This window comes from Trichoderma breve, chromosome 6 (genome assembly GCF_028502605.1).
Source record: "Trichoderma breve strain T069 chromosome 6, whole genome shotgun sequence".
NCBI lineage: Eukaryota > Fungi > Ascomycota > Sordariomycetes > Hypocreales > Hypocreaceae > Trichoderma > Trichoderma breve.
In genome coordinates, this window is record NC_079237.1 from 2020275 (window position 1) to 2043410 (window position 23136).

Below are 23136 nucleotides of genomic sequence, written 5' to 3' on the forward strand. Positions count from 1 at the left end.
TTCTTTTTCAGTGTAAAGTATCCTGGCGTGGGAGTCTTTTGTCGATATGGAAATGGTCGCCTTGTACCTTTCTCTTTTCTAGTTACCCACATGTGGCTCTTGGGCAATTGGCGTTATTAGGTATCAATTCGTATACATGATTATTACTATTATGATGGTGCAAAGATGCCAAGTATGGGTGGGTGTGATTGGGCTTGGGTAATAGTCTATGGGATGGTATCGTACAGTACAGTAATCGTTTCTCAGCCAGAAATGAATGATATCATACTCCCACCCGCAAACAGAAACTATTTAATTACTAACCTGCAAGTTCCGTCCAATCGAATCCAGTTGCGCATTCTCAAAAGTCTTGGTACCTGAATTGGAAGGCGGCATTGGGCGCGAACTCACGTGGAGCTTGCAGTTAAGCGCCGACACTTTCTGGGTCCGTCATCACACAATGAGACGCTGCATCTTTTTGCATCTCCCGCTTTTTTTTCTCTCTTACTAGCATTCTGCGTCCTTGGATTCGCTAGGCGCTCACTCGCTAGAACAAACACTAGTTGCGAGATGGCGCTTCTCATTGGGCCGGAGCGATGAGATGAACGGCTTTTGCAGACAAGGGTCTATCTGCTGGGTTCTTTCTTAGCTCCCGCGTCGTGTGCCTGAGCCTGTTTTTGTGATGTGAGATGGATTGACTTGGTGATTGATGGCCTTCACTTTCACGTGGAGGTGCCCGATGAAATGGCCGGTGATGCGATGGGCAGGGATGCAAGGGGGAGACCGAGAAACGGTGTGACGACCAAATGCCGGCTGAGAGTCAAGGGAGAAGAAGAAGAGCAAGCGGCACATCACATAACGAGTCCGGCACAGCACAAGCGCCTGACGGCAGAGCGACAAGACGGACCGGCTTATGGGTGTGTGATGGGAGCTGAGCCCGTTAGCGAGGGGGGTCGAGACGGGCGGCAAGCAGACGGGCGAAGCGATCATGTTGCCGCCGTCACGATAATCTCGTCACCGGCGCCTTGGGATCAACAAGCTTAAGCCGCCACAGATCACGCACGATACGATGCTGGGCGGTCAGGATATTATTATAAGCCGTCCGTGTCCGCCCCTCGCAGCCTCGTGTCGAATTCCTTTGGCATTTCGGTCGTTGCTCTCGTTTCTTGCTCTACCCGCAATTTTCTTGCTTGCGTTTCTCTTGTCTTGTATATTTTCCCTTTACGGTTGGTGTTACGGTCTTGCTGCAGTCTGGATACTGCTGCATCTGATAGGGGTGGACTGTCTTACCTTTGGAACCACGGTTGAGACTTTAATATACCGCTCTTGAATAACGTGCATCGACCTTTTTTTACAGCATTTGCTTCCTCGACTATCACTCCTTTAAACGACGTTCGCTCTTTCGCATCACACACCAGCTGTGTGGGTACCTTCGGTTATAATCCAGAACCTGTCATTCTCTCTCGTTCGCTTCGGTTTGCCAGGATCGCCCACTCTTGAAAAAAAAAAAAAAAGAAAAAGAAAAAAGAAGATGCCTTACATGTCAATGGCTCGTTGGATCTTCTCCCTATTTCTCACGGCTTTTTCATTGGTGCATGCTCTGAGAGTTTCACCAAACTCACCATGCACAAGTGCTTGCACTACCTCCGACGTGTCGCAATCGGATCCAAAGTTCTTCGACGACCAGTGGAAAGACATTGTCTGCAGTGACGACGACTTTGACAGCAAGCCGGAGGGGAAACAGCTGAAGAGCTGCTTCACGTGCTTGCAGAACAGCAATTACACCCATGGCAGTGAGAATGACCAGGATTGGTTCCTGTGTAAGTCCTCGTGGTGATAATCCCTTCTAGTAGCCGTCAGCTTACACATTGCAAAGACAACCTGCGGTATTCATCCAGCTATTGCATGTTTGGCTATCCCAACAACACCGGCATTGAGACCGGCCCTTGCACGACAACTGTAGGATGCGGAATCCTCGCTTCTGCCCTCGAGCTTGACATCAAGAATCCAACCAACTCGACCACTTACGACTATTGCGATGTAAGCGGAGGCGTCATCACCAGCAACAATGTCGAGGGGTGTCTGGAGTGTGTCAAGGCAGATGGGCAGCACAACTATCTATCCAACTGTATGTTTTATACGCTTGTCCTTTCCACCATCCTCGCTTTTACTAATTTCCATGTCTTGTAGTTCTCCTGACTCTACAAGGGGCATGCCAGACAAAACCAGCGCCAGGATCCATTTTAATTCTCAACAATACCATCTTTGGTAGTGACAACATCCAAGTCGTCGACCAGACACCCTCTACCAACTACGAAGAACCCAAACTTTCCAGTTCGACAATTGTGGGCATAGCAATTGGGGGAGCAGTCCTACTTGCGTTGATCGCAGGGTTCACTTACATGTGTATCCGTAAGCGCAAGAATCGTGCGAAACAAGAAGACCGCGCCTCTGGCTACTCCTTCCGCTGCCAAACCAGAGTCACCCCTGTGACACCAAGGTTTCCCGAGAACGCCCATGCCGACGACAGTTTCCACGGACAGGAGAAGGCGCACGTTAAGGTTACCACTGGCATTGGGGCAAATGCATACCCTGTTGATCAATACCCTTGGAACAGCCAAAGCTCATTAAATGTCACCATCAGCCGACAGGATAGTGCAGTAATGAGGCCAAGCATCATCACTGCTTTGACTCCACCCACTCAAGCATACATGTCCCCTCGGGCTTCCTCTCCCGACGACTTCGCGACCCCAGCTTCTGCTGTATCGACCCGCTCCAACGCCCCTCTTCTCAGCCACCAACCTTCTGGATTCAGGCCTTCTCCTCATTTGGGTCAGTCCAGTTGGTCACCGACCCCGAAACCGTACCGTCCCGACAGAAAGTGGGAGGAAGAAACCGGAGTGACAAATGCTCTAGGGCTGATTACCAGGAAGAGAAGCAAGACAAGCATGGGAAGTCCCGTCCAGAGCGATATACTTATAACATCCTTTCCACCGCCACCTACGAGTACGCGGTGAAATGGGGGTGGTTAATAATTATGATATGGGTTTAAGTACTGGAGCGATTTTGCTTGGAAGTAGCTTGAGATTTCTTCTGTTTTGTACGATATGATACACAATGCTTGAATGTAGCGGAACAGCTGGACTGATGCTTGAATTAATGAAACGATTTACGACAAGTGCACTTGACGATATTTTGATAATCCTAATGGACGATGCCATGAATATTGACCACATCAAGCCACTTGGCGTCAACTCTATGCTCCAGGTACACACATATTAACAAGGCTATTTACCTCAAATCACCCAGCAAATAGCCTTGAACCCCCTCTCTATTTTGTTATCTGAGGATGTTAAATATAGCACTGCACAAACACATGGCCAGTAACATGCGTGTTGTAACGAGACGCTGTAGAAGTGCCTTTAATCTACTGTCCATCTGGTTCTTCATGTGCAGTACTGTAGCTACGATGTTCTTGTATCTACTAGCATCGATATCATTTCTAGACAGGTACCTTATCTGCTACTTATCACCACTACAAGTACCTCGCAGAGAGGTATCGTATGAAACTCAATATCCGCCTCCCTCTGTATTCTAGAACTTAGATCTCATATCGAGAAGTATTTAAAATCCAATAACGGTACCTATACATTATCAGTATTAAAGTTCAGCTATCCCAATTGTTGCGGAAGGAGACGAGTACCTCAGCAAAGTAGACTGCAAAGTATAAGATTCTGCTGTCGTCAACATGTTTCGATTAGAGCTATTTATTCTCTTTCCCTCAGCCATCACTCGGCCTCACTCTTTACCATCGCTATCATCCTCCTACAATCTATCATCATCTTTAAAAAACACACTCGCACGAAAATAACAACAGACAGACACCAAACTAACCCTCACGAATCAAATTCTAGCGAAAATGGGGCTCTGGAGACCCATCGCCAAACTCGAAGTCAAGCTCGAAACATGGCGCTGGCGTAGCGGCTACAATCTCCTAGAGAGAACTCCGGCCGAGCCCGAATGGTGGGAGGTAGTTATGGAGAGAGAGAGAAGGAAACGCAAGGAAGAACGCAGAACCGCCAAGGAAGAACGCAGAGCCGCCAAGGAAGAGCGTAGGGCTGCGAAGGAGCAGCGTCGGAGGGAGCGACAGAGCCAGAGGCGAGAGTTTGACTGGAGGGATTACATTCCAAGGTTTCCCAAGGTGGTTGGGTATACGCCGATGTGGAAGCTGGATGAGATGCTTGCTTCGCCACAAGGGGTGCGGTGGTAGTGAAGTTGCGGAGGGGTGAAAGGGGGAGGGGAGGATTTTTGGTGTTTTTGGCTGGGGCGTTTGGAGTGGGAGGTGATTGAATTCTTTTTGTTTTGTATCTTTATGGATCCCTTATTATTGATACTTTTTGTGATGGAGATTATACACAGTTCGCCCATAGGGATGGGTCTTCACGATGGTATCAGGTACTTGAAAAGGGGTAGACAGAGTAAGCGTAGGAGAAGTGGCAGCACTCGTTCGATGCTTGGTAAACTGCAAAGGTTTACTCAGTTTCTATAGCAAATAAGAAACCTAGATCTCATATCCTATGCTAGATCTGATCGATTCTGACGGAAGGGCGACCAAGCCATGGCGCCTCGACTTCAGACTCCGTCAGGCGAAGAGATCTGGCGATTAAGAAAGAGAAGTTTCGGTTACTTTTAAGGCAAATACGATCCACAATGTTCGATTAGGGCCATGCGGCAACGTCAAAAGTCGATGATAGATGGAATACACCCTAGAAGTTTGTACGATGAGGTGGAGGATAAACTCTCGACTGTAATGTGAATCCAATTACCATGGGTAGATGTAGAAGGGCCTGAAGAATATACGCTCAACAGTAGCTCCTGAACACACATCGCTTTGTGGCTTGTATTCACCATTATAGTTGTGTGTTAAGATGTATCCTCTGTTATCATGTACATTGCTACAGTATCACCAAAACACAAAAGTACTACAGTAGGTAGGTATGAATGAATAACCAAAGCATCATTCGTATTCAACTTCCAAGATGCAAACACTGGACTGCAACTCTATCAACAAATCGTTCCATATCATGCCCTTATCCTTCCTACCATCAATGCTGTATACAGGCTCAATAGCTAAAGCACAAAACCAGAGAATAAAACACGCTTGCCATATGCCCCTACCGCCTTGCCATAAGAAAAAAAAAGCATATGAAAATGACAAACATGGAGAAGATACAAGCTTCTCAAAGTATAAACATCACCTGGGGATGAAAAGCGAGACTGAAAGGAAAAACTGTACCACTTGCGTAGGACAATGCTGCAACCTCCTTGAAATTCGGCTAGAGCAACAAAAGACAGTCCTCGATCCGACAATCCAATTCGTGGGTATCCGAGAATTCGTGCCGGTTATCTCTGCCCCCCTTTCCGTGCGCGCAGAAACAAATAGAAAGAAGCCAAAAGCCAAAGCAAGAATGACGGCTTGCAAAAGCTCAAGAACGTTGGATGAGAAATTTTTTTAAAACAAAATAATGATGAGGAGAGGAAGAAAAAAAAAAGGCCTTTATTACCATAAATGAATCCCTCAAGTTCTGATGACAACCAATCCCCCAAAAAAATCAATTTCCTTCCCTTCCAACGCCAATGTTTTTTTCACATGATGCTTTCGTCCAGAGGCGTGCCCCCTCTGCTCAATATATCGCTTTGCAGCTTTCCATTTTGTGATTTGAACCACGTTGTCCCCTCCTCCATCTCCTGACGCATCGCCCTAAGTTCCTGTATTAAAATATCCGCATCGCTCATGACGCGTTTGTGTGAATCCGTATCTTTGACTTGCTCTTTGGCCGTCTCCTCTGCATCTCCCACAGATCGCTTCCTCTTGTTGTTGATGGTCAACGGGCTATCTAGAAAGGGGTCTTCTCGAGAGGATGTGAATGCCATAGGGCTTTGCGGCCGCACCGCTGCTGCTGCTATCGTCGATGCGGCGCTGGTGATTGACGCCCGTCGGATCAATGTACTCTCTCTAAGGCTTGCACTTCCTCTAAGGCTTCCCCTTAAGCTCGCGCTTCCTCTAAAACCTGTATCCTTCTTGAGACCGCGTTTGATATCGTCCACCATGGATTCCGGTAAGGCAGTTCCGTCAGGCAACTGTACAATGCCCATAGCTTTCAGTCGCCAGCGCTCAGATACTTTGCTTACGCGTGATTTCTCCGGTGGTGAGCTACCTGCTGATACAGAAGGCAGGGAACGCTGGAATCGCCCAGGCTTTTCTCCTAAAAGTCGTTCGCGCAAAGCCCGGGTTTTTGAACCACCCTCCGTGCTTGCGATTGATCCAGACCGAGATCGAATCCCCTGGCTCCCATTAATCGACGACGGGGTAGGCGATAGTCGGTAATCGTTGCGGAAGATTGCTGAGACCGCTCTCCTCTCGTTGGCAACACCAGATAAGACGCCGGACGCAAGCAGTGCTTCTTCTGCTTTCCTCTTACTTTGTCGATTTTTCTTGAGTATTGTCGCTAGCTCATCAGGGCGATTGAGAGAAGCCAGTTCTGCCTTTTGGCTGGCCATTCGTCGAGTAGCCTCCTGCTCTTCCCTGAGTTGTGCTGCTCTCTGAGCTTCGCGAAACGCGCGGAATTGGTCGCGTCCACTTTGACGCAGCTGCCTTAGACGCCTCTCCCGAGCAGTTTTCTTCCACCGGTAAAAATATTTCAGAGAGAGGTTATATATCCGGAATCTCTTAGCTTCCGCTTCGTCTTGCTCCTCTTTCTCTCTGGCCATTCTCTCCTTCTCATCCTTTTGAAATTTGTCGAAAGTTTCTCGTACAATGTTTTCTACCATGAAAATCTCAAATTCCTTCATCAGCCCATTGTCTCCATTCACAAACCACTTTGTGAAGTCGCCTAGCAGATCGCGCGGTGAAGTCACTGGTCTTGGGGGAGCGGGTGAGAGTGGAGTAGTAGAAAAGATGGCACTCCGAGGAGGAGAGGAGGTTGGGGTGGTACTGGCAGCCGGATCAAATTTGCGACTAGTTGTTGGAGAACCAAGTCCTGGGAAACCGGAAGAAGAACTTTGCAAAGTGCCAGGGCGCAAGAGAGCTGGTTCTTCGGCCGTTTTAGGCTTTTGTCCCAGCAGAGAGTCAGAAAACGGTGAAGTAGATATTCCACCCTTGGGCGTTTCTTTGTCAAGCGTGCCTGACAACAAGAAGTCAAGGCTGTCACCAGCTGGCGGGAATGGTGATGGCTTATTGTCCGCATTCAATGGGGACTGGCTCTGCGAGGGTAATAACGGTTTTGAGCCTAGATCAGAGGATAATATGCTCTTACTCGTTCCCGTCAAACTTGAGAAAGGCGAAATTGCTGGCACCCCTGCAGAGGCCGTCGGTTTGCTCGTGCTTGCCGAAGCAAAAGCTGGTGATGGAGAAGCAAAAAAGCTAGGCTTAGACTGGGTTGTCTCTCCTTTGGCTGTATCCGCAGCTGGGGGGAATATAGGTGCTTTATCCCCACCAAATGGCTCTGATAAGGCAGGCTTTTGCTCTCCGAGTCCAGCAAAGGAAATCTTTGGTGGGGGAGCAATTCCATTCACAGCCGTTGGTGGAGAAAATGACGGAAAGCCGCCTTGACTTGCAGATGGCTGAGTTTGCGGTTGAGATGGTGGCTTGCTTTGGAAACCCGAAAAACTTGGTGAAGGGGTTGGCGCTGCTTGTGCAAAAGGATTAACAGGATTAACAGCCGTGCTTCCACCCAAGATTGATGGTAGTGCGGATGGATTCTGAGAAGCATTGCTTGACGTGATAGCAGATGCAAAAGGGTTGGCTGTCGTAGGTGCATTGCTAGAAGGCAAAGCAGGTGCTGTAGAACCCAGAGTCGGCTTGCTGCCAAAAGGTGTCGAAGCAGAAGCGAAGGGGTTCGAAAATGGAGTAGATTTTTGTACATCAGGCGCTCCAAATATGCTGGCTGGTTGCTCTGAAGCTAAAACGGGTATTAGTGAACTGGAATGAACAAGAATGACGTGCAAGATAACTGCTGGTGTTCTTGTAGTATCTGGCAAGGGAAGAAATCTCTACCTTGTTGTGTGCCGAGGGGGTTGCTTCCAAACCCGCTTAAGGGTTGGCCAAACGCAGGAAGAGATGTAGAATTTTGTGGTTGTATCGGCGGGGATTCGGCTGGTGTTACCGGTGCTGTGTCTGGCATAAACAGAGATCCTTCTTGCGTAGAGAAGCTGCCGGATTGGAAAGACGTAGTTGAGTCCTCGTAGATTGTTTTATGCATAACATCTGGTAAAGGCCGATTTCGTCGCTTCTTTTCCACGAGAGTCTGTGAGAATTGATGGTGAAGACGGGGGTGTCGAAGTGGCTCTTTGTTATTCAAAATCAAGCATTGTTGGTCAGGGTCCATAGGTGCCTGCTTATCTGGGACGAATTCGATGCCATGAAGTTTCGCAAAGTCGATGGCTTCTTGAACTGTATCGAATCGAAGAAACTTGTTCAAAGCGGCAGCCGTCAAGTCGTTTGCCGTATCTTTGGGCCGGGCTAATGCTCGCTTCACAGCTCGCAGAATTGACCGGCGAAGCTGGGGAAAATGACACTCCGCAAAACAAGCCATGGTATATGAGACACTGGGGTCTTCGACAATTCGAAAGAATGAGTGGAAAGCATTCGACGCCGCCAAAAACGGGGCTGCCTTTAATGGGCCATGAAAATCGGCGGTGTTTTGCAATGCTTCAACGAGTGATACTGCGGTCCTTATATCGTCTGAATCCCTCCAGAAGTGTGGTTTCCATTGCCGCTGCAGCATCTCAACCGTATTGGAATCATGGGCATGGAAGAGCAGATAGTATGCGCGGAATTCGGCTTCGTTTTCACACGTAATACCCTGAGCATTACAATCATCGTACAAATCTCGGAGAGAAAGCAGAGCTTTGCCAAGTTGCTCGAGTTCCTGCTGTTCGACAAAGTCTTCGCCAGCCTTTCCTGGCTGTGACAGAAGATGCAGAGCCGTGACATGAAACCTCGCAATATTTTCCAGTACATATGCTTGCGTTTTCAAATCATCGGCCGTAGGAGAGGAGAAAAAGGTGAAATCTCGACGGATGGCTCGCGTTCGATCCCACAGAAATCCGTGTAAGCCCGGTAAGTTTTCGTCGTCGCGGAGTAGGTCGTCAATCAGATAATCCAGAGTACGTCGTAGGGCAGCCGTAGAGCGGACATCCATCGGGAGAGGAGCTTCCTGTCCAGCAGCCGAACGCGCCAGCTTCTTGACCATTTTACTCGTCTTGGCATAGCCTGTTCGTGCATCTTTTTCGGGCTGGGGAACATCCAATTCGGTGATTCGCGTAATCTTCTCGTACTCGGAGCACATATCCTCGCAAATACCTCGGAACGTGATGGCGTTTTCCAGAGTCTTTCGTTTGTCCGGGTCGTCGATAAGAGAGGCTTTGGTGAGAGACGCGCGCACTTTCTGTCGATATTCTTCGTATTTTTCCCTAAACTTGGCCATCTCCGTCTTGCTGTTTGGATTTCCAGGCTGAGATGGCCAAGATGGAGGACTGATGCCATCCTTCCGCAGCCGGTCGTATACCTTCTTCGAGTACGGGTCGGTAGCGCGCATAGCTGCATTGTCGAGCTTTTCGTCAATGGAGCTCGCACTCGAAGACGAACTGGGGCGTGATGTGTTGTCGTCCTCGGCGCTTGTGGCAGCCTGCACACCGTTGCTGCGGCCATCGGTATTCTGCTGCAGCCCTTTTGTACCACCGCGTGCCTTTTTGGAATTCTTTTTGTTTTCTGCCGGCTTCTTCTCTCCATCTCCACCTCGCTTCTTCCATTGCCTCCCGCTGTCGCTCAGGCTCCCATCCTTGCCCTTGAACGGATTGTTGACGTTGAGCTTCTTCTCCACATCGCTGTCTCCCCCAAATCCATTCTTCCGCTTACTCTTGTTGAGTGAGTTGGATCCCCCTGCACCATCACTGCCAAATGATGCTCCTTCACCGGTCGGCCGAGGAGCGAAAGGATTGAAAGCCTGCGACGAGCCCTGCGTCTTCTGGCTGAATGGGGAAAACATTTGGCCCGATGATGCAACGGACGTCGCATTCATCTATGTGATGATTTGCGCATGGAGGAGGAGTGTTGGGCGTGACTTTTCGGAGGTTGTTGGAAAAGGCCGTGTCGCAGGATATTGGCTGATGCGCGATGCCAAAGCTAGCTGGACCTTTGATTGAGCTTCGCGGTAGGAGGCTGGCTATCACGTGACGGCTCCAATCTACATAATACCGACGACTTAACCCTTTCTCTCGTACTTCAGATAGTGTCACAAGTGTTGTACTTTTCTAACTGTCTTTTCAAAATCATTTTACTTTATTCTTATAAGAAAAAAAACACATAGATAATTCGCTAGCTCTTGAACTTTTTTCCTTTGCATTACGACGCCCCGTCCTTCTATTGCCATATCATGACTTAACCCGGCCTCGAATACGCGGAGGTCCTAGTTCTCGCCGGATCTCATCAAGCTGCTCCAGTCCTGTCTGTGCTTTTGACTTCTTGGATGTTCGCTTTCCAGGTCTTGTGTAAGATCCAAGGAAGTCATCCAGGATATTATCGAAATCTCCGCGCATAGGGCCTGTGACGCTAGAGGTTGTTGAGACCTCTGATACAGATCCCATATCATCAAAGTCTTCGTTGTAACGAGCCTCCAACTTCTCAAACCTCTCATCCAGCAATGAGAGCTGCTCTGTTCGCACGAGTGACGAGGACGTCATAGAGTAGGCAGAGGCGTTCGTCAGGGCACCCTTCCGCTTCTTAGTCCTGCCTCCGTTTGTGGTTGTTGTCCACATGGACTCAATTCCAGATCGGGATGGAGCCGTTGGCCCACGTGGGCCTTTCTGGTCTTTCTTAAACTTCTTGAAGTCTTCCATCCAATCCTCTGACGGCCCATGTTCTGGCTGTTCTGATTGCTCTGGTTGAACTTTCACCAGTTCTGGTACTTGCTCTTTGTATTCTTTGGTAGGCTTTGCCGTGGCATCCGATTCCCATCCATCGTCATCTCCGTCATCGAAACCCATATTTTCAAAGTCGTAGTCGTCAAGCTCCTCTCCGTCTTTTGACAGCTGCTTGAAGATATCTTCGTCATCGTCGACATAGGCGTCATCTTCCAAGGCTTCCAAGACCTCACGCAGCCGAGGATCCATATCAGGATTGAATCCAGCGATAACATCTGGTACATCCTGCTGGGCCTGGTAGGTCAGTCTGGTGAGATTCTTGGATGGTAGGATATCCTCGTCCAAAAGATCGCCCGACTTTTGTTCAAGATCCATCTTCTGCAGGGCATCTTCCAATGACTGCTTCTGTTTTCCCTTGCCCTTGTTCTGAGTCGAGCTTGATTCAACAAAGACGACGTTTCCGCCACCTGAGTTGAGGTCTCTCAAATGTTGCATGTAGTCGTACTCGGTATCGTCGAAGTAAACGCCATAGTTTGCGGCTTCACCCTCGTTGGCGCGGATTTCGCCTGCATCGGATCCGAATTCGGAGGCCAGATCATCCAGGTGCTTTACTTTTGATCCAGATTTTGTCTGAACGGGGTTCAGCACCATGGATGGCGCATTCTCGTCGTGGATGAGAGGATCATTCTGCGGACGGTGGACGAGCGTGAAGTGCTGCGCCGTCTTCTTATCACTAGATATAGAGCATCAATAATGTCCAAACAGACATAAGCATACAAATCAACAGCATCAACTCACATCCACTTTCCTTTGGGCATTTTGGCGGTGTTGCGATTGCGCTGAATCAAATGAGCATGGACAGAAGTGGGCTTGTTAACCTACTGCCTGCATTCAAAGAAATTTCTTGGTAGCGCCAGTACAGTTCGGTTATTGATAGTACTGTATGCATTTGTGGGCAAAGCCTTCAAAATACAGTGCGAAAATCTTTTTCATATGACTATCCAAAAAATTTGCCCCTCCATTATGATGTATTATTCAGCCCGCAAAACTTGGGCATGCGACCTTCCACAACAAAATATTTATCCTCGTCCTCCCCTGCGATCCGAGGACATTCGCATTAGCCAGGCATAAAGTCTGAGACCGTTTGAATCGCATTTGAAATCCTCGGCGAACGAGGACAGCCGCAAAGATGGTGTTGGCAAAGTCGAAAAAGAATGAGGGGCTGGGCAATACCCTGATGAACGATCGCTTCGGAAAGGGCAAAGGCACCGACCACAGGAAGACGTCCGCTACTATGCGAACGAACCACACGACTGGCGAACAATATCTCGTAAACGACAAGAAGGATGCAGCTTGGGTCAAGATGCGCTCCGTTACGGAGCAAGGCGCGCTGGACGAGTTCCTGGCCACTGCCGAGCTGGCCGGCACTGACTTTACGGCCGAGAAGATGAACAATGTCAAGATCATCCACACCGACCAGAAGAATCCCTATCTGCTATCCGCCACCGAAGAGAGAGCCATCCTTGGCAAGCATCGACAGCACAGAAACCGGCTGACGGTTCCGCGAAGACCTCACTGGGATGCCTCGACTACTCGGGAGGAGCTCGACCTACGTGAGCGAGAAGCTCTTGTCTCATGGCGAAGAGGCTTGGCTGAGCTGCAAGAGAACAATGATCTGCTCATGACGCCGTTTGAACGAAATATCGAGGTTTGGAGACAGCTGTGGAGAGTCATTGAAAGATCAGATCTCATTGTGCAGATTGTGGATGCGAGAAACCCTCTTCTCTTCCGATCTGAGGATTTAGAATCATATGTCAAGGCTGTCGATCCCAAGAAGGAGAACTTGCTTTTGATCAACAAGGCCGACATGATGACTATCAAGCAGCGCAAGGCATGGGGCAGGCACCTGAGAGAAGCAGGAATTGCATACAAATTCTTTTCTGCGCAGCTTGCAAAGGAATTGATTGAGGCAAGAGAGAACTCAGACTACGAATCAGATGATGAGGAGCCATCTTCTTCATCACAGCAGGTTAAGAAGGATGAGGAGAGCGAAGACGAGGCAGAGGCTGCCGAGGGCTCAGGAAGCAAAGCGCCAGAGGATGAAGATACTCAGATTCTCACAGTAGAAGAGTTGGAGGAGATTTTCCTAAAATATGCTCCAACCGATAGAGGTAATTTTTTTTTTTTTTTTTTTCCCTTCGGCAATAACACTATGTTGCAATTCTAACTCCCTGGACAGAGGCAGATCACAAACTCCAAGTCGGATTAGTCGGCTACCCTAACGTGGGTAAATCATCAACCATCAACGCCCTCATCGGGGCCAAAAAGGTCTCCGTCTCTTCAACGCCAGGAAAGACCAAGCACTTCCAGACCATTCACCTCAGCGAGCGGGTCATCCTGTGTGATTGCCCTGGTCTCGTGTTCCCCAACTTCGCAACCACAAAGGCCGATCTCGTCACTCAAGGCGTGCTGCCCATCGACCAGATGCGTGAGCACTCCGGACCCGTAGGCTTGGTCGCTCAGAGAATTCCCCAGCCATTCCTGGAAGCTATTTACGGCATCAAGATCTTGACTAGACCCGTCGAAGAAGGAGGCACTGGTATTCCGACCGCTGAGGAACTGCTGCGTGCTTACGCTACTGCTCGAGGATTCCAGACACAGGGTCTTGGTCAACCAGACGAAGCGCGAGCATCCAGATATATCCTGAAAGACTACGTCAACGGAAAACTCCTCTTCGTCCACCCTCCCCCAGGTATCGAGGATGAGAAGGAGTTCAACGCCGAGCTGTACGACGAAGCGCATCTGCCCGAGCGCCGCCGTGCCGGTTTCATTGCCGCCACGGAGGCCCTCCACCTCGATGACGAGAGCATGGCGTCCGAGTTTGTCGGCCTCCCCCAGGGCCCCAAGTCCAAGAGGCTCGATAAGAGCTTCTTCACGCCAAAGAACATCCGCGGGCATGTTAGCCAGCCCTTCAACTACAAGTACACAGAGCAAGGCAGCGCGTCCGGCAGCACGGCCGGCGGCACCAAGATGCTCAGCGGACGCAAGGCTCGGGCAGCGATTGCTCTCGAGACCGGCGTGGACCCCAAGGATGTGCAGCTTGGGTCTGGGAAGAAGCATTTCAAAAAGGGCGCGCCTAACGGCATGGGCAGGAAGGCAAGGAGGGGAGCACCAAACTTTGCTGATGACTAGATAACTCTTACTGTTTTTTTCTTTGGGATTTTAAAGATGCGAATGGAACTGGTAAAAGACTCTATTATGGCCCTTTTGTGTCGGAGATTTGGCACTACATGCATGGAATATCCTTGAATGCGGACGGAGATGGCATGAATATGATTTCGAATTTTTTATGTAAACCCACAAATGTGACCAAAATATCCACAATTGCTCATCCCATAAGAAACAGTTTAATAAAAGAAAAAAAGAAACAAAGAAAAACATCCCAACAAATTCTCCCCTTCTTCTACCCGTCCCAAAAGCCTCTTCTTTACCATGCTATTAACAGTATGTATCTCGCTCTTTCAAGTCCTCTTTTTTTATGCTGTTCACTTCTTCTCCTGAGCTTTGGGCTTCTTCTCCTGGGCCTTGGGCTTCTTCTCCTGATTCTTAGGCTTGTTTAAAGACTTGGGGTCCAAACCTCTCCTCCTCATGGCGTTCTTCTTCGCCTTCTCCATATACTTGACATCCTCATCGTCATCAAAGGCGCTAAAGTCACCCTTTCCAGTCTCTTTGGGCGCCTTGGTCTTCTTACCAGCCTTCTTCTCCTCAACCTCGGTGTCATCGTCAGTCGTAATGGGCGTCCTATCAACAACCTCCTCATCGGCCTCAGCAGCAGTGTTGATCTTCTTGCCGGCGCCACCGATAGCGTTAGGCGGCGTAGGGCCAATCTTCTGGAACTTTGCGACATAGAAGCCGTCAATGTTGTGCGCGTGCGGGTAGAAGCGGCGGGTGAGCTTGAGGCTGGGGTGGAACTTCTTGCCCATGTAGCTGGTGAAGCCCTCCTTGCCGAAGGGGATGCCGGCGTCGACGAGCTTCACGTTGGGACGACGAGAAAGAGCGTAGGCGACGACGCTCTCGCTAAATTGAAGAAATAGCTGTTAGAAATCTCTTTTTTGTTTGAAGGGTAAGAGAAAGGGGAAATAGAAGAGCAAACTTACTTTTCCTCGACAGTGACACTGCATGTTGAGTAGACAAGGAAGCCACCCGTCTCACTAGCATGGTTGACTGAATCAATAGCTGACAGCAACAGCTGCTTCTGCATGTGTGGCAGTGAAATGAAATCCTTCTCATCCTTGTTGGTCTTGACGCTGGGATCCTTGGAGATAACGCCAGTTCCAGAGCAAGGAGCATCAAGAAGCACTCTGTTACAATAATTAGTATCTTGTTCTGCTGTCTAAGGATATGAAGGCTGCTTGCTCACCTGTCGAAGCCTCCCATGACTCTGGGGAACTCGCGACCGTCGTAGCTGCAGACGATGACGTTACGAACACCCAGACGGGCAACGTTACCAATCAAACCCTTGGCACGCTCCTTGTTGGGATCGTTGGCAAAGACAATACCGGTGTTCTATGGTGATGTTAGCAACGAATCTTTACTAAAAGCCTATGTAGGCTCAGGGGTTAAAAGTCGAGTCTTACGTTCATCATGGCTGAGCAGTAGGTTGTCTTTCCACCGGGGGCAGAGGCCATCTATTCAAATTGTCAGAAGATATTCTCAGAGAAAAGAAACATGAAAGAAGGAAATATGAAGAATTGGATTTCGTTTTTGTTCAAGCACGTACATCGAGAACTCGCTCATTTCTGTTTACACATAAAATGTTAGCCACCATACAATAATGGTTTAGAATCCAAGACAAATAGAAACTTACGGCTGCGGTGAAAGTGCCATGACGGGCAAGAAAGAGGCAGCTGCCTGGATAATATAGTGACCAGCGAGATATTCAGGCGTAGCACCTAGAGGCACATTCGCCTCGAAAATCTGCAGGCCAACCTTGCTCCACTTGCCGACAGGCTCGAGAGTAACGCCACGGTTGATGAGCGCCTGGGCGAGATCTCTTCGGTGTGTTCGGAGGGTATTTGTTCGGATAACGACGGGACGGGCCATCTCGTTGGCTTCGAAGAAGGCAAAGGCCTCTCGAGGGGTGAACAGGTTGAAGAGCTTCTCGGCGAGGTATGGGCTGTAGCCGTAGTACTGAAATCACCACGCCGCATTAGAAAGCGAATCCAGACAAGAGGCAAAATGTAAAGGAATAAGACTTACACCGCAGATATCCTTGAGCAGCTGAGCGGTATACTCTGCTCTGGATCTTCCCTCTTCCGCCAGGTTGGCAAAGTCATCCAACACTCGTATCGTGTCCGTTATCCTCTGTCTCAGGAGTTGCAGGTCTGGCGCCAACAAAGACTGGCTCTTCTTCGCCAAGTCATCCTCCTCCTCGTCATCTTCATAGCCTTCACCAAAGATTTTAGGGCCATCAATGTTCGTCTGCATGGCAGACTCTTGTAATTCCGTCTCGGTGATGGCCTTGTCCTTTGCAAGTTTCTCGTCCAGTTTTCGCGACAGACCCACGATGTTGGCAGCAGTGAGTTTTTCCTCGGCGTCAGACTCGTCTTCGTCGTCGGAGAAGACGAATTTGCCCTTCTTTCCGCCATCCTCCTGATCATCAGAATCGAAAACCGAGTCGTCTTCTTCCGCGTCATCATCCTCATCTTCGTCATCAGACCAGATGTTCTTCTTCTTTTCTCCCGAAGAAGCCTCTTCATCTGAAGACTCATCGCCCTCAAGCTGATCTAGGTCGAACTCGTCATCCATCTCTTCGTCGGAATCCTCTTCGGGCTCCGGCAGCTTCTTTGCCTTTCCATTGCTCTTCGCGCTCGCCTTCTTAGGCGCAGGCTCCGGCTTCTTCGCCACGGCAGCGCCCTTGGTGGTCTTGCGCTTCTTGTTGCTCAGCGATGCCTTGTCGACCGGCGGCTCGACGGGCAGGCCTGCTTTTCTCTTGAGGTTGGCAAAGTGTTCCTCGGACAGGGCTTCGGGCATGCCCTGCTTTCTCTTCATGCGACGTCCTTGACCCATGATTGCGATCGAAAATTATTGTTTTGTAAATGTCTTTTCGATCTCAATGGGGGGTGTTGGTTTGGATGCAGGCGCGGGACAGTCTCGATTTTTTTCAAGGCCCTTCACTCTCTGGCGACTTTTTTTTTCGGCCGATTATCGATAAGCCACCGCTAGTAGTAGTGGGAAATAGCGCCGGGGAGCTAGATGATGTAATAAACACTGTACCTGAATTTAGAGCCTAAAAATGGGCGGCGGTCGATTTTCTCATTCACATTGGTATGGCTGTGAAATAGAGATAAAGTTGAGCGATCGTATTATTTATTTGAAAGAGAAGAACGGATTACTTAATTAATAATAACACTATTTACACTGCGACTACAATAAGTATTGCATACTGTGGATCTTGGGGCGACGACGCACTACGAAAACCTCCGAGACATGCTGCTCAGCATTGTCAACAGCTTCAGCACATATAAACATGTCGACGAGCAAAAACTCATGAACCAATAGTTAAAGGGGTATATATATGATTTGAATTCCACAATATGGTAAATCCGCTAGGTATATATGGGTATCCTCCGACAATGCTTATAACTCGCTCCAGCAATGACACCTCATGCAGACGTTTCTGTAACACTATGACATGCTATGCCCGCCAATGCCCGCCCAAACAAAACTCCATGCATGATTCACTAGACATGCAAATAAAAAAAAAAAGACCAGTTTCCTCATCCCCGTAAATTGACTCCCACCCCAGTCTAGGAAATTGTTTCCTCGCCTTTCCATGTATGGCGCGTCCGTCATATCCCCAATGGGAAAAGGGAAAAAAGAAAAAAAAAAAGGAAAAAGGAAAAGGGGAAGCGCTCAGCCTCTCCTGAACACGCGCTTCGTGCCACCAGCCTTTCCAATCTCGCCAAACTTCTTCTCATTTGGCTTTCTATCCGGGCCACTAGCCATGAGTACCTTCTCTTTGATGCTTTCAACCCAAGCCTTACTCTCTTCACTCATCTCTATCTTCTTGGCTTTTGGCCCTGCTAGACCCAAGAAAGAACTCTCATCCTCTGCCCAGCTTAGCCGGGAGCTAGGCCTCGAAACGGCCGAGCCCTCAGATGGTGGAGTACCTTCCGCCGGTTGACCTGGCGTCACTGGGGTCTTCGGACGCAGGTTGTTGTTGATACTGCTCCTCCGTGGCTTGCGTGCTGCTGCTAGGGGACTCACAGAAGAGCGATCACCAGTAGCGGTAGGTGGCCGGCTTGGAGGGCTGGCCTTGGAAGGTCCATTCGAGGCACGAGGAATGTCGCGAACCTCCACCTTGACCGATTCTTTGCCGTTGGAACGGCGGCCATGATGGCTGGCGTATTCCTTCAGGTACTCGGACAAGTCAGCCCACCCGCCACCAACGCGAACCATTACTCGTTCTCCTTGCTCTCCTACACAGCGGATGAACAGCTTGATGGGGGCCTCGTTATCTGATCTAGAGAGATGATAGACCCTAATCGGATAGTGACCCTTGGGACGCGTCCTCTGTTTGACCGGAGATAGAGTAAAAGAGGGCGTGGCAGTTCGGGTGGACATGCCAGACGTGCTCCGTTTAACCGGCTCCTTAGACGGCTTCTTCCTTAGGCGAGGGAGTTGAAGATCAGGTGGGTTTAAGTTGATGCCTGATGTTCCATTCGTGAGCTTGATCTTGGCTGGTATGTTTTCAATAATCTGGCTAATTTGCAGTCGGAGCTGCTGCTCGCCGGCGCTTTCCCGGCGGGCAGGCGGGCCAGGCACATCGGGAACATACGAATCTTCAAAGTCGTCTAAGAAGGAATCCTCGAATGTTGATTGTAAGAATGACTCATCGTCTTCGGGCGTTTCTATAACCATGGGGCTATCAAGGAGGCGGCGGTTCAATTCTGGAGGAGAGCTTGGCGGGCTGTCATCTTCCGGATAAAACGCCTCGCGAAGTCTACTCTTGGGAATAGTGGGGGATCCAGACACTTCGATAAACTCGCTCGACGGCAGCTCATCTTCTTCGCTGATGGCCTCCATCATGGCAAGATCCTCGGGCGGTGTGAAATGGTCCTCCGGTGAGGACAATTCATCCTCTGCAATGGGGTCTAGATATGAACCATGATCTGATTCGCCGGTGCCAGGCACCAGTAACAATGGCGGCGAGAGCTTGTTGCCACTGTTTGCTGGGCTCACATCTCTGTTGTTGGCGGATTGATGAGCCCTTGTTGGAGATGGCGAGAGCGAAGAGGTCTTCCTGAGAGGGGTGGGCTTCGGCTTTGACTTTGCTAGCTTGGCTTCGGCCATCTTTCGCTCGCAAGCGGAAACCCATTCTCCGTAACCCTGTTCCACGTCTTCCATACGAGTGAGCCACTCGTCTGGGAGAGTGTCCGGGGCGCCCTCCAAGCAATCTAGCATGTAATCCAGGGTCCGGCCGGGCTCTGCAACCTTGAGCGCAAGTGACTGCCTTTTAGCTTCAAAGTCGTTGGATGTCAGAGTGCGAGCAGGTAAGACGATGGCTTTTCGGCTTGGGCGCTCCATCTCCCAGTGAGACTGGGAGATGGCCTCCCAATTCTCGCCAAGAAGCGCCTCCACATCTTGGATGGCTTGCAGAAAGGGATTGACGTGCCGGAGGACGATGATGCGCATATGCCACAGCTGCAGCAGCCGAGACAACTTTGCCAAGTTGGGCAGGGTCTGCACGACAATGGCGGTGATGAGGACGGAAATGTCCTCCATTTTGTGATAGCTCGACAAGGCCGATAGCATCGACCGACTAGGGTCCATGTTCATTGGGGTACCCGGCCTTGACAGCGGTAGGATGTGGTCGTTCATGACGTGGCCTTTGATCTCCTCGAGATCCAGGTCATCCATGTCTCTGTTGATTTGATTGATTCTTGTTTCGTATTTTTCCACCTCTTCAGCGGGGAGGCTCCCCATGTACTGCTTCCTTCCAGTCTCTTCAGGGGTCGGGGCCTGAGCGAAAAGCTTCCTTTGCGTATTGCTCGGCTCCAGGAAACCCCCGGACCCCGCTTGTTTTGGCCAATTCCACTGGTTCAGCTCGCTGAGCCATTGCCAGATCTTGTGGGATGCCACGGCCGTTCGCATTGCGAAGTCGCGCTCGAGCGCAGAAGCCTCTGCGAGGCAACCCCTGAGAACGCCATCGGGCGGCGATAATGCTTCGACAACTTTTGCTGGCTCCAGGTGAGCAAAAAAGTCATCGGCAGAACGCTGCCGAGCAGCCAGCAGCTGGCCCGGGGTGGGCGTCGAAAGCCGCTTCTGCTTGACGAGAACGGGTGTTTCGTTCATTGTTGCTTATTCGCGGTCGTCGCGGTTGGTGTGTAGTCGTTAGCGCGTGCAACTAGTTGTAACAGTGATGCCACCGAGGCATCATCTGCCTTTGTTGGTGAAAAAAAGATTGTTTGATTTCCGTCTCCAAGGTTGAACCTATGTCATGGACCGGGAGGGATTAGGACAGCGATAATTCGATTTTCGTTGGTGATGCCCATAGTCGGAGAACGGCGGTGATGGGGTGTTTGTTATGCGGCTATGTAATGACAGCCATGCGACCAAAGCTATAAGCCGTCAAAGGAATAAATTTTTGCAGGCAAGCACACGGAGGCAGTGGCCTCTCTGACTTGCCTGGGTCTTTGCTTGCGACTTTGTAATAAAAAGAGAGATACAAAGTCAAGCGCGACGATGAAAGAAAGAAGGGAGAAGGATAAAAAGAGCCCGATTCAAGTAAAGCTGAAGGTGCACTGCAAAAAAGATCCACGCTGGGGAATCAATCCAATGGCCGCTTCCGCCCTTCCCCTGGTGTAGCTCGGCGCGGAGCGTCGCAGAAGGAAAAGGAATGACGGGGCGTCAGACAGGAGACCAGCGCACACCAACTAGCTGCAGGAGGTGCAAAATCCGAGCAGGACTGTTTAACTGTAAAGGTATAGACGCTGTCGCAGGTGTTTCGGCTCGGCGGTTGGGCACAAGCTGGATGGTGCCACCTCAGTGCTGCTGCGCTGGCAAGGCCTCCGGATAAGCGGGCAGCGAATAAGCAGAGCAGCTGGCGAACAGCGTGGAGTCTGCAATGCGTCTTGCGTTTATGCGTGGGATCCGAACCAGGCTGGCTGTATGTAGGCAATATGTGGCGCGCGTTGGGTATCCGCCGTAGGGGGTCGTTTGTTGGGGGCTCTTTCAATCGACGATTATGCAAGACAGACGTGGTGTTAACTCCCACATGAAGAAAACGTGGCGATCGATAGCGACAGTCGCGAAGGCAAAAAAAGCACACAGCAAGGTGGTATTGGGCGAGAGCGATGGACTAGGTGTCAACGCGCACGCGAAAAAAAATAAAACGAGTGAGCGTGAGACAGAAAGGACTGTGAGCCAAGGGGGCTGATTTTTTTCAAAAGAACGACTGGCCTCGTCCGCAGCAATTAGGGACAACAGGTGGCAAAATCACAACGAAAACAGGAGCAAAACAAAGCGAGCGACAGGGAGACAGATCGCGACGGTATTGCAAGTCAAAAGTTAGTAGTAGTTGGTAGAGGGAAAAACAACATAAGACACAAGGAAAAAAGAAGAGAGAGAAACGAGCGTGCACCAGAGGCGCCGAGCTTCACACAACGCGCCCGCGACGGCGCCAACAGGACCCCGAGCAAAGATATTAGCCAACAACGGACTCTCTAGGCAATCAAACTCGCCCTCTGTCGCCCTCGTATGAGCATGGAACAGTGGAGGTACAAGCAAAGTCCCCGGGGCGACGCCTTGACGCCATCTGAAGGGTGCTGTGCCGGGAGCTGTGCTGGGTGCTGCTCAGGCCTAGTCAGTGCTCTGTGGGCGCTGTGGATGCTGGCTGTAGGTGCTTGTGCCAGGTACAATGGCAAGGCGGGCCCTCGCTACGTCTTAGCGCCCTGTCCCATGGCAGCTCTCATTTGCCGCCTGGTGCGAGGCTCCTCCTTTGACAAAAGGCAATCTTACTCTCACGGCAGGCTAAAGGCTAGCGCCAGGTACCCAGCAGTGCGTATTACCCATCACGGAAATACAGATCCTGGACGGTACGTACTCGTATTGCGGGTTTCAAGTCGCGGTCTGCACGCGTTCGTGGAGCTGCTGCTAGTAGGAAAAGGAAAGTAAATATTTACTTTGGCGCCGTGGTCAAAAACAAGTATGTGTGTGTGTGTGCTGTGTGTGTGTACAATGTCATGATTGAAACAGGCAAGGCTCTGAAAAAGGACGGCACAGACGGAGGGCGAGTCAAAATCCACCTCAGCCCGCCTTCCAATCCCAAGGGCAGCTCAGCACAGGTACATACTGTAATTCTCTCTCTCCCTCTCCAGCTCTGTTCAATCACTTTACTCTTGTCGCACGCGTCTCCACACCTCCCGCCCATCCGGTTATCCCTTCCCAAGTCCCAGCTGAGCCCAACCGAGACACATTTTCAGATCAAGTTTTTTATTTCTTGGTTTCTGGTTCGTCATTCCCGCCTACGAGCTGCTCACACGCACTCACTCACTTTGTCTCCCTTGCCTTACACCCTGTCCCCAAACGCAAGAAATGACGCTGCGATAAGACAGACAAACGAGAGACGAGGCAAGGGTCTCTCATGCCAGATTCCGCTTCCACTTCCGTGGTCCCGTGGCCTCAGCGGCCCTCTCCGTTACCGGGGGCAGGCAGAAAACTCACCGAAAGAGTCCAGTCGCCATGTTGAGATGAAAATAGATGGGGCCCAGGACTCGTCCTCTTGTCTCTCTCCCTTGCCCATTTGCTCCGTGCATTATGCAGTATTACTCATGCTGTTACCTTAGGTAATGCTCGTACTCGTACTACGACTGGCATCCGCCCATTCACGTAAACTGTAGTTATCTGTTGAATGGATGGCAAAGAATGAGAAAAAACCATCAACCTGCAAGCGATACGTCAATCACACGTGCAAGCCCACGATACGGCTGGATCTATTTCCCGCCCTCCACTGCTACATACATACATGTCCCGCCACGCCACATGTCCTGTCCCGGAATTATTGGTACTTGCTAACAAAAAATGTCACGCATCGATGATTGGGTCTGAGCATGGACACGCCACGCCATGCACGACAGCCTGTCCACCATGACCGCAGCCCTACCCTGACCAAGACGTCCTTTCTCGGCGATCCGCCCGCAATTCCCAAAATTGAATGCGTCCGAACCTATT

General features: G+C 50.2%; 7 protein-coding genes across 7 annotated transcripts; 3 read left to right on the forward strand and 4 right to left on the reverse strand.

Annotated features, from left to right (window-relative positions):
* Nucleotides 1-1510: 1510 nt before the first annotated feature.
* On the forward strand, nucleotides 1511-3031 carry T069G_09553 (uncharacterized protein; the record flags this gene model as incomplete). Its single annotated transcript, XM_056176763.1, has 4 exons — nucleotides 1511-1799; nucleotides 1856-2107; nucleotides 2170-2842; nucleotides 2896-3031. 4 exons carry the CDS (start codon nucleotides 1511-1513, stop codon nucleotides 3029-3031), a joined length of 1350 nt encoding a protein of 449 aa, XP_056025241.1.
* An 867-nt stretch (nucleotides 3032-3898) lies between these two features.
* Nucleotides 3899-4249, forward strand: T069G_09554 (uncharacterized protein; the record flags this gene model as incomplete). Its single annotated transcript, XM_056176764.1, has 1 exon — nucleotides 3899-4249. The coding sequence occupies one exon, from the start codon at nucleotides 3899-3901 to the stop codon at nucleotides 4247-4249; it is 351 nt and encodes a 116-aa protein (XP_056025242.1).
* Nucleotides 4250-5625: 1376 nt separating this feature from the next.
* Nucleotides 5626-10028, reverse strand: T069G_09555 (SAC3/GANP family domain-containing protein; the record flags this gene model as incomplete). The annotated part of the gene is made up of 2 exons (XM_056176765.1): nucleotides 5626-7940; nucleotides 8036-10028. The coding sequence occupies 2 exons, from the start codon at nucleotides 10026-10028 to the stop codon at nucleotides 5626-5628; spliced, it is 4308 nt and encodes a 1435-aa protein (XP_056025243.1).
* Nucleotides 10029-10413: 385 nt separating this feature from the next.
* T069G_09556 (low temperature viability protein domain-containing protein) lies at nucleotides 10414-11720 on the reverse strand (the record flags this gene model as incomplete). Its single annotated transcript, XM_056176766.1, has 2 exons — nucleotides 10414-11635; nucleotides 11701-11720. 2 exons carry the CDS (start codon nucleotides 11718-11720, stop codon nucleotides 10414-10416), a joined length of 1242 nt encoding a protein of 413 aa, XP_056025244.1.
* Nucleotides 11721-12091: 371 nt separating this feature from the next.
* Nucleotides 12092-14094, forward strand: T069G_09557 (50S ribosome-binding GTPase domain-containing protein; the record flags this gene model as incomplete). The annotated part of the gene is made up of 3 exons (XM_056176767.1): nucleotides 12092-12871; nucleotides 12929-13073; nucleotides 13142-14094. 3 exons carry the CDS (start codon nucleotides 12092-12094, stop codon nucleotides 14092-14094), a joined length of 1878 nt encoding a protein of 625 aa, XP_056025245.1.
* A 353-nt stretch (nucleotides 14095-14447) lies between these two features.
* On the reverse strand, nucleotides 14448-16971 carry T069G_09558 (16S rRNA methyltransferase rsmB/F domain-containing protein; the record flags this gene model as incomplete). The annotated part of the gene is made up of 7 exons (XM_056176768.1): nucleotides 14448-14979; nucleotides 15060-15263; nucleotides 15323-15468; nucleotides 15540-15590; nucleotides 15683-15701; nucleotides 15770-16092; nucleotides 16162-16971. 7 exons carry the CDS (start codon nucleotides 16969-16971, stop codon nucleotides 14448-14450), a joined length of 2085 nt encoding a protein of 694 aa, XP_056025246.1.
* Nucleotides 16972-17817: 846 nt separating this feature from the next.
* On the reverse strand, nucleotides 17818-20259 carry T069G_09559 (growth-Arrest-Specific protein 2 domain-containing protein; the record flags this gene model as incomplete). Its single annotated transcript, XM_056176769.1, has 2 exons — nucleotides 17818-18105; nucleotides 18172-20259. The coding sequence occupies 2 exons, from the start codon at nucleotides 20257-20259 to the stop codon at nucleotides 17818-17820; spliced, it is 2376 nt and encodes a 791-aa protein (XP_056025247.1).
* Between the last annotated feature and the right edge of the window lie 2877 nt (nucleotides 20260-23136).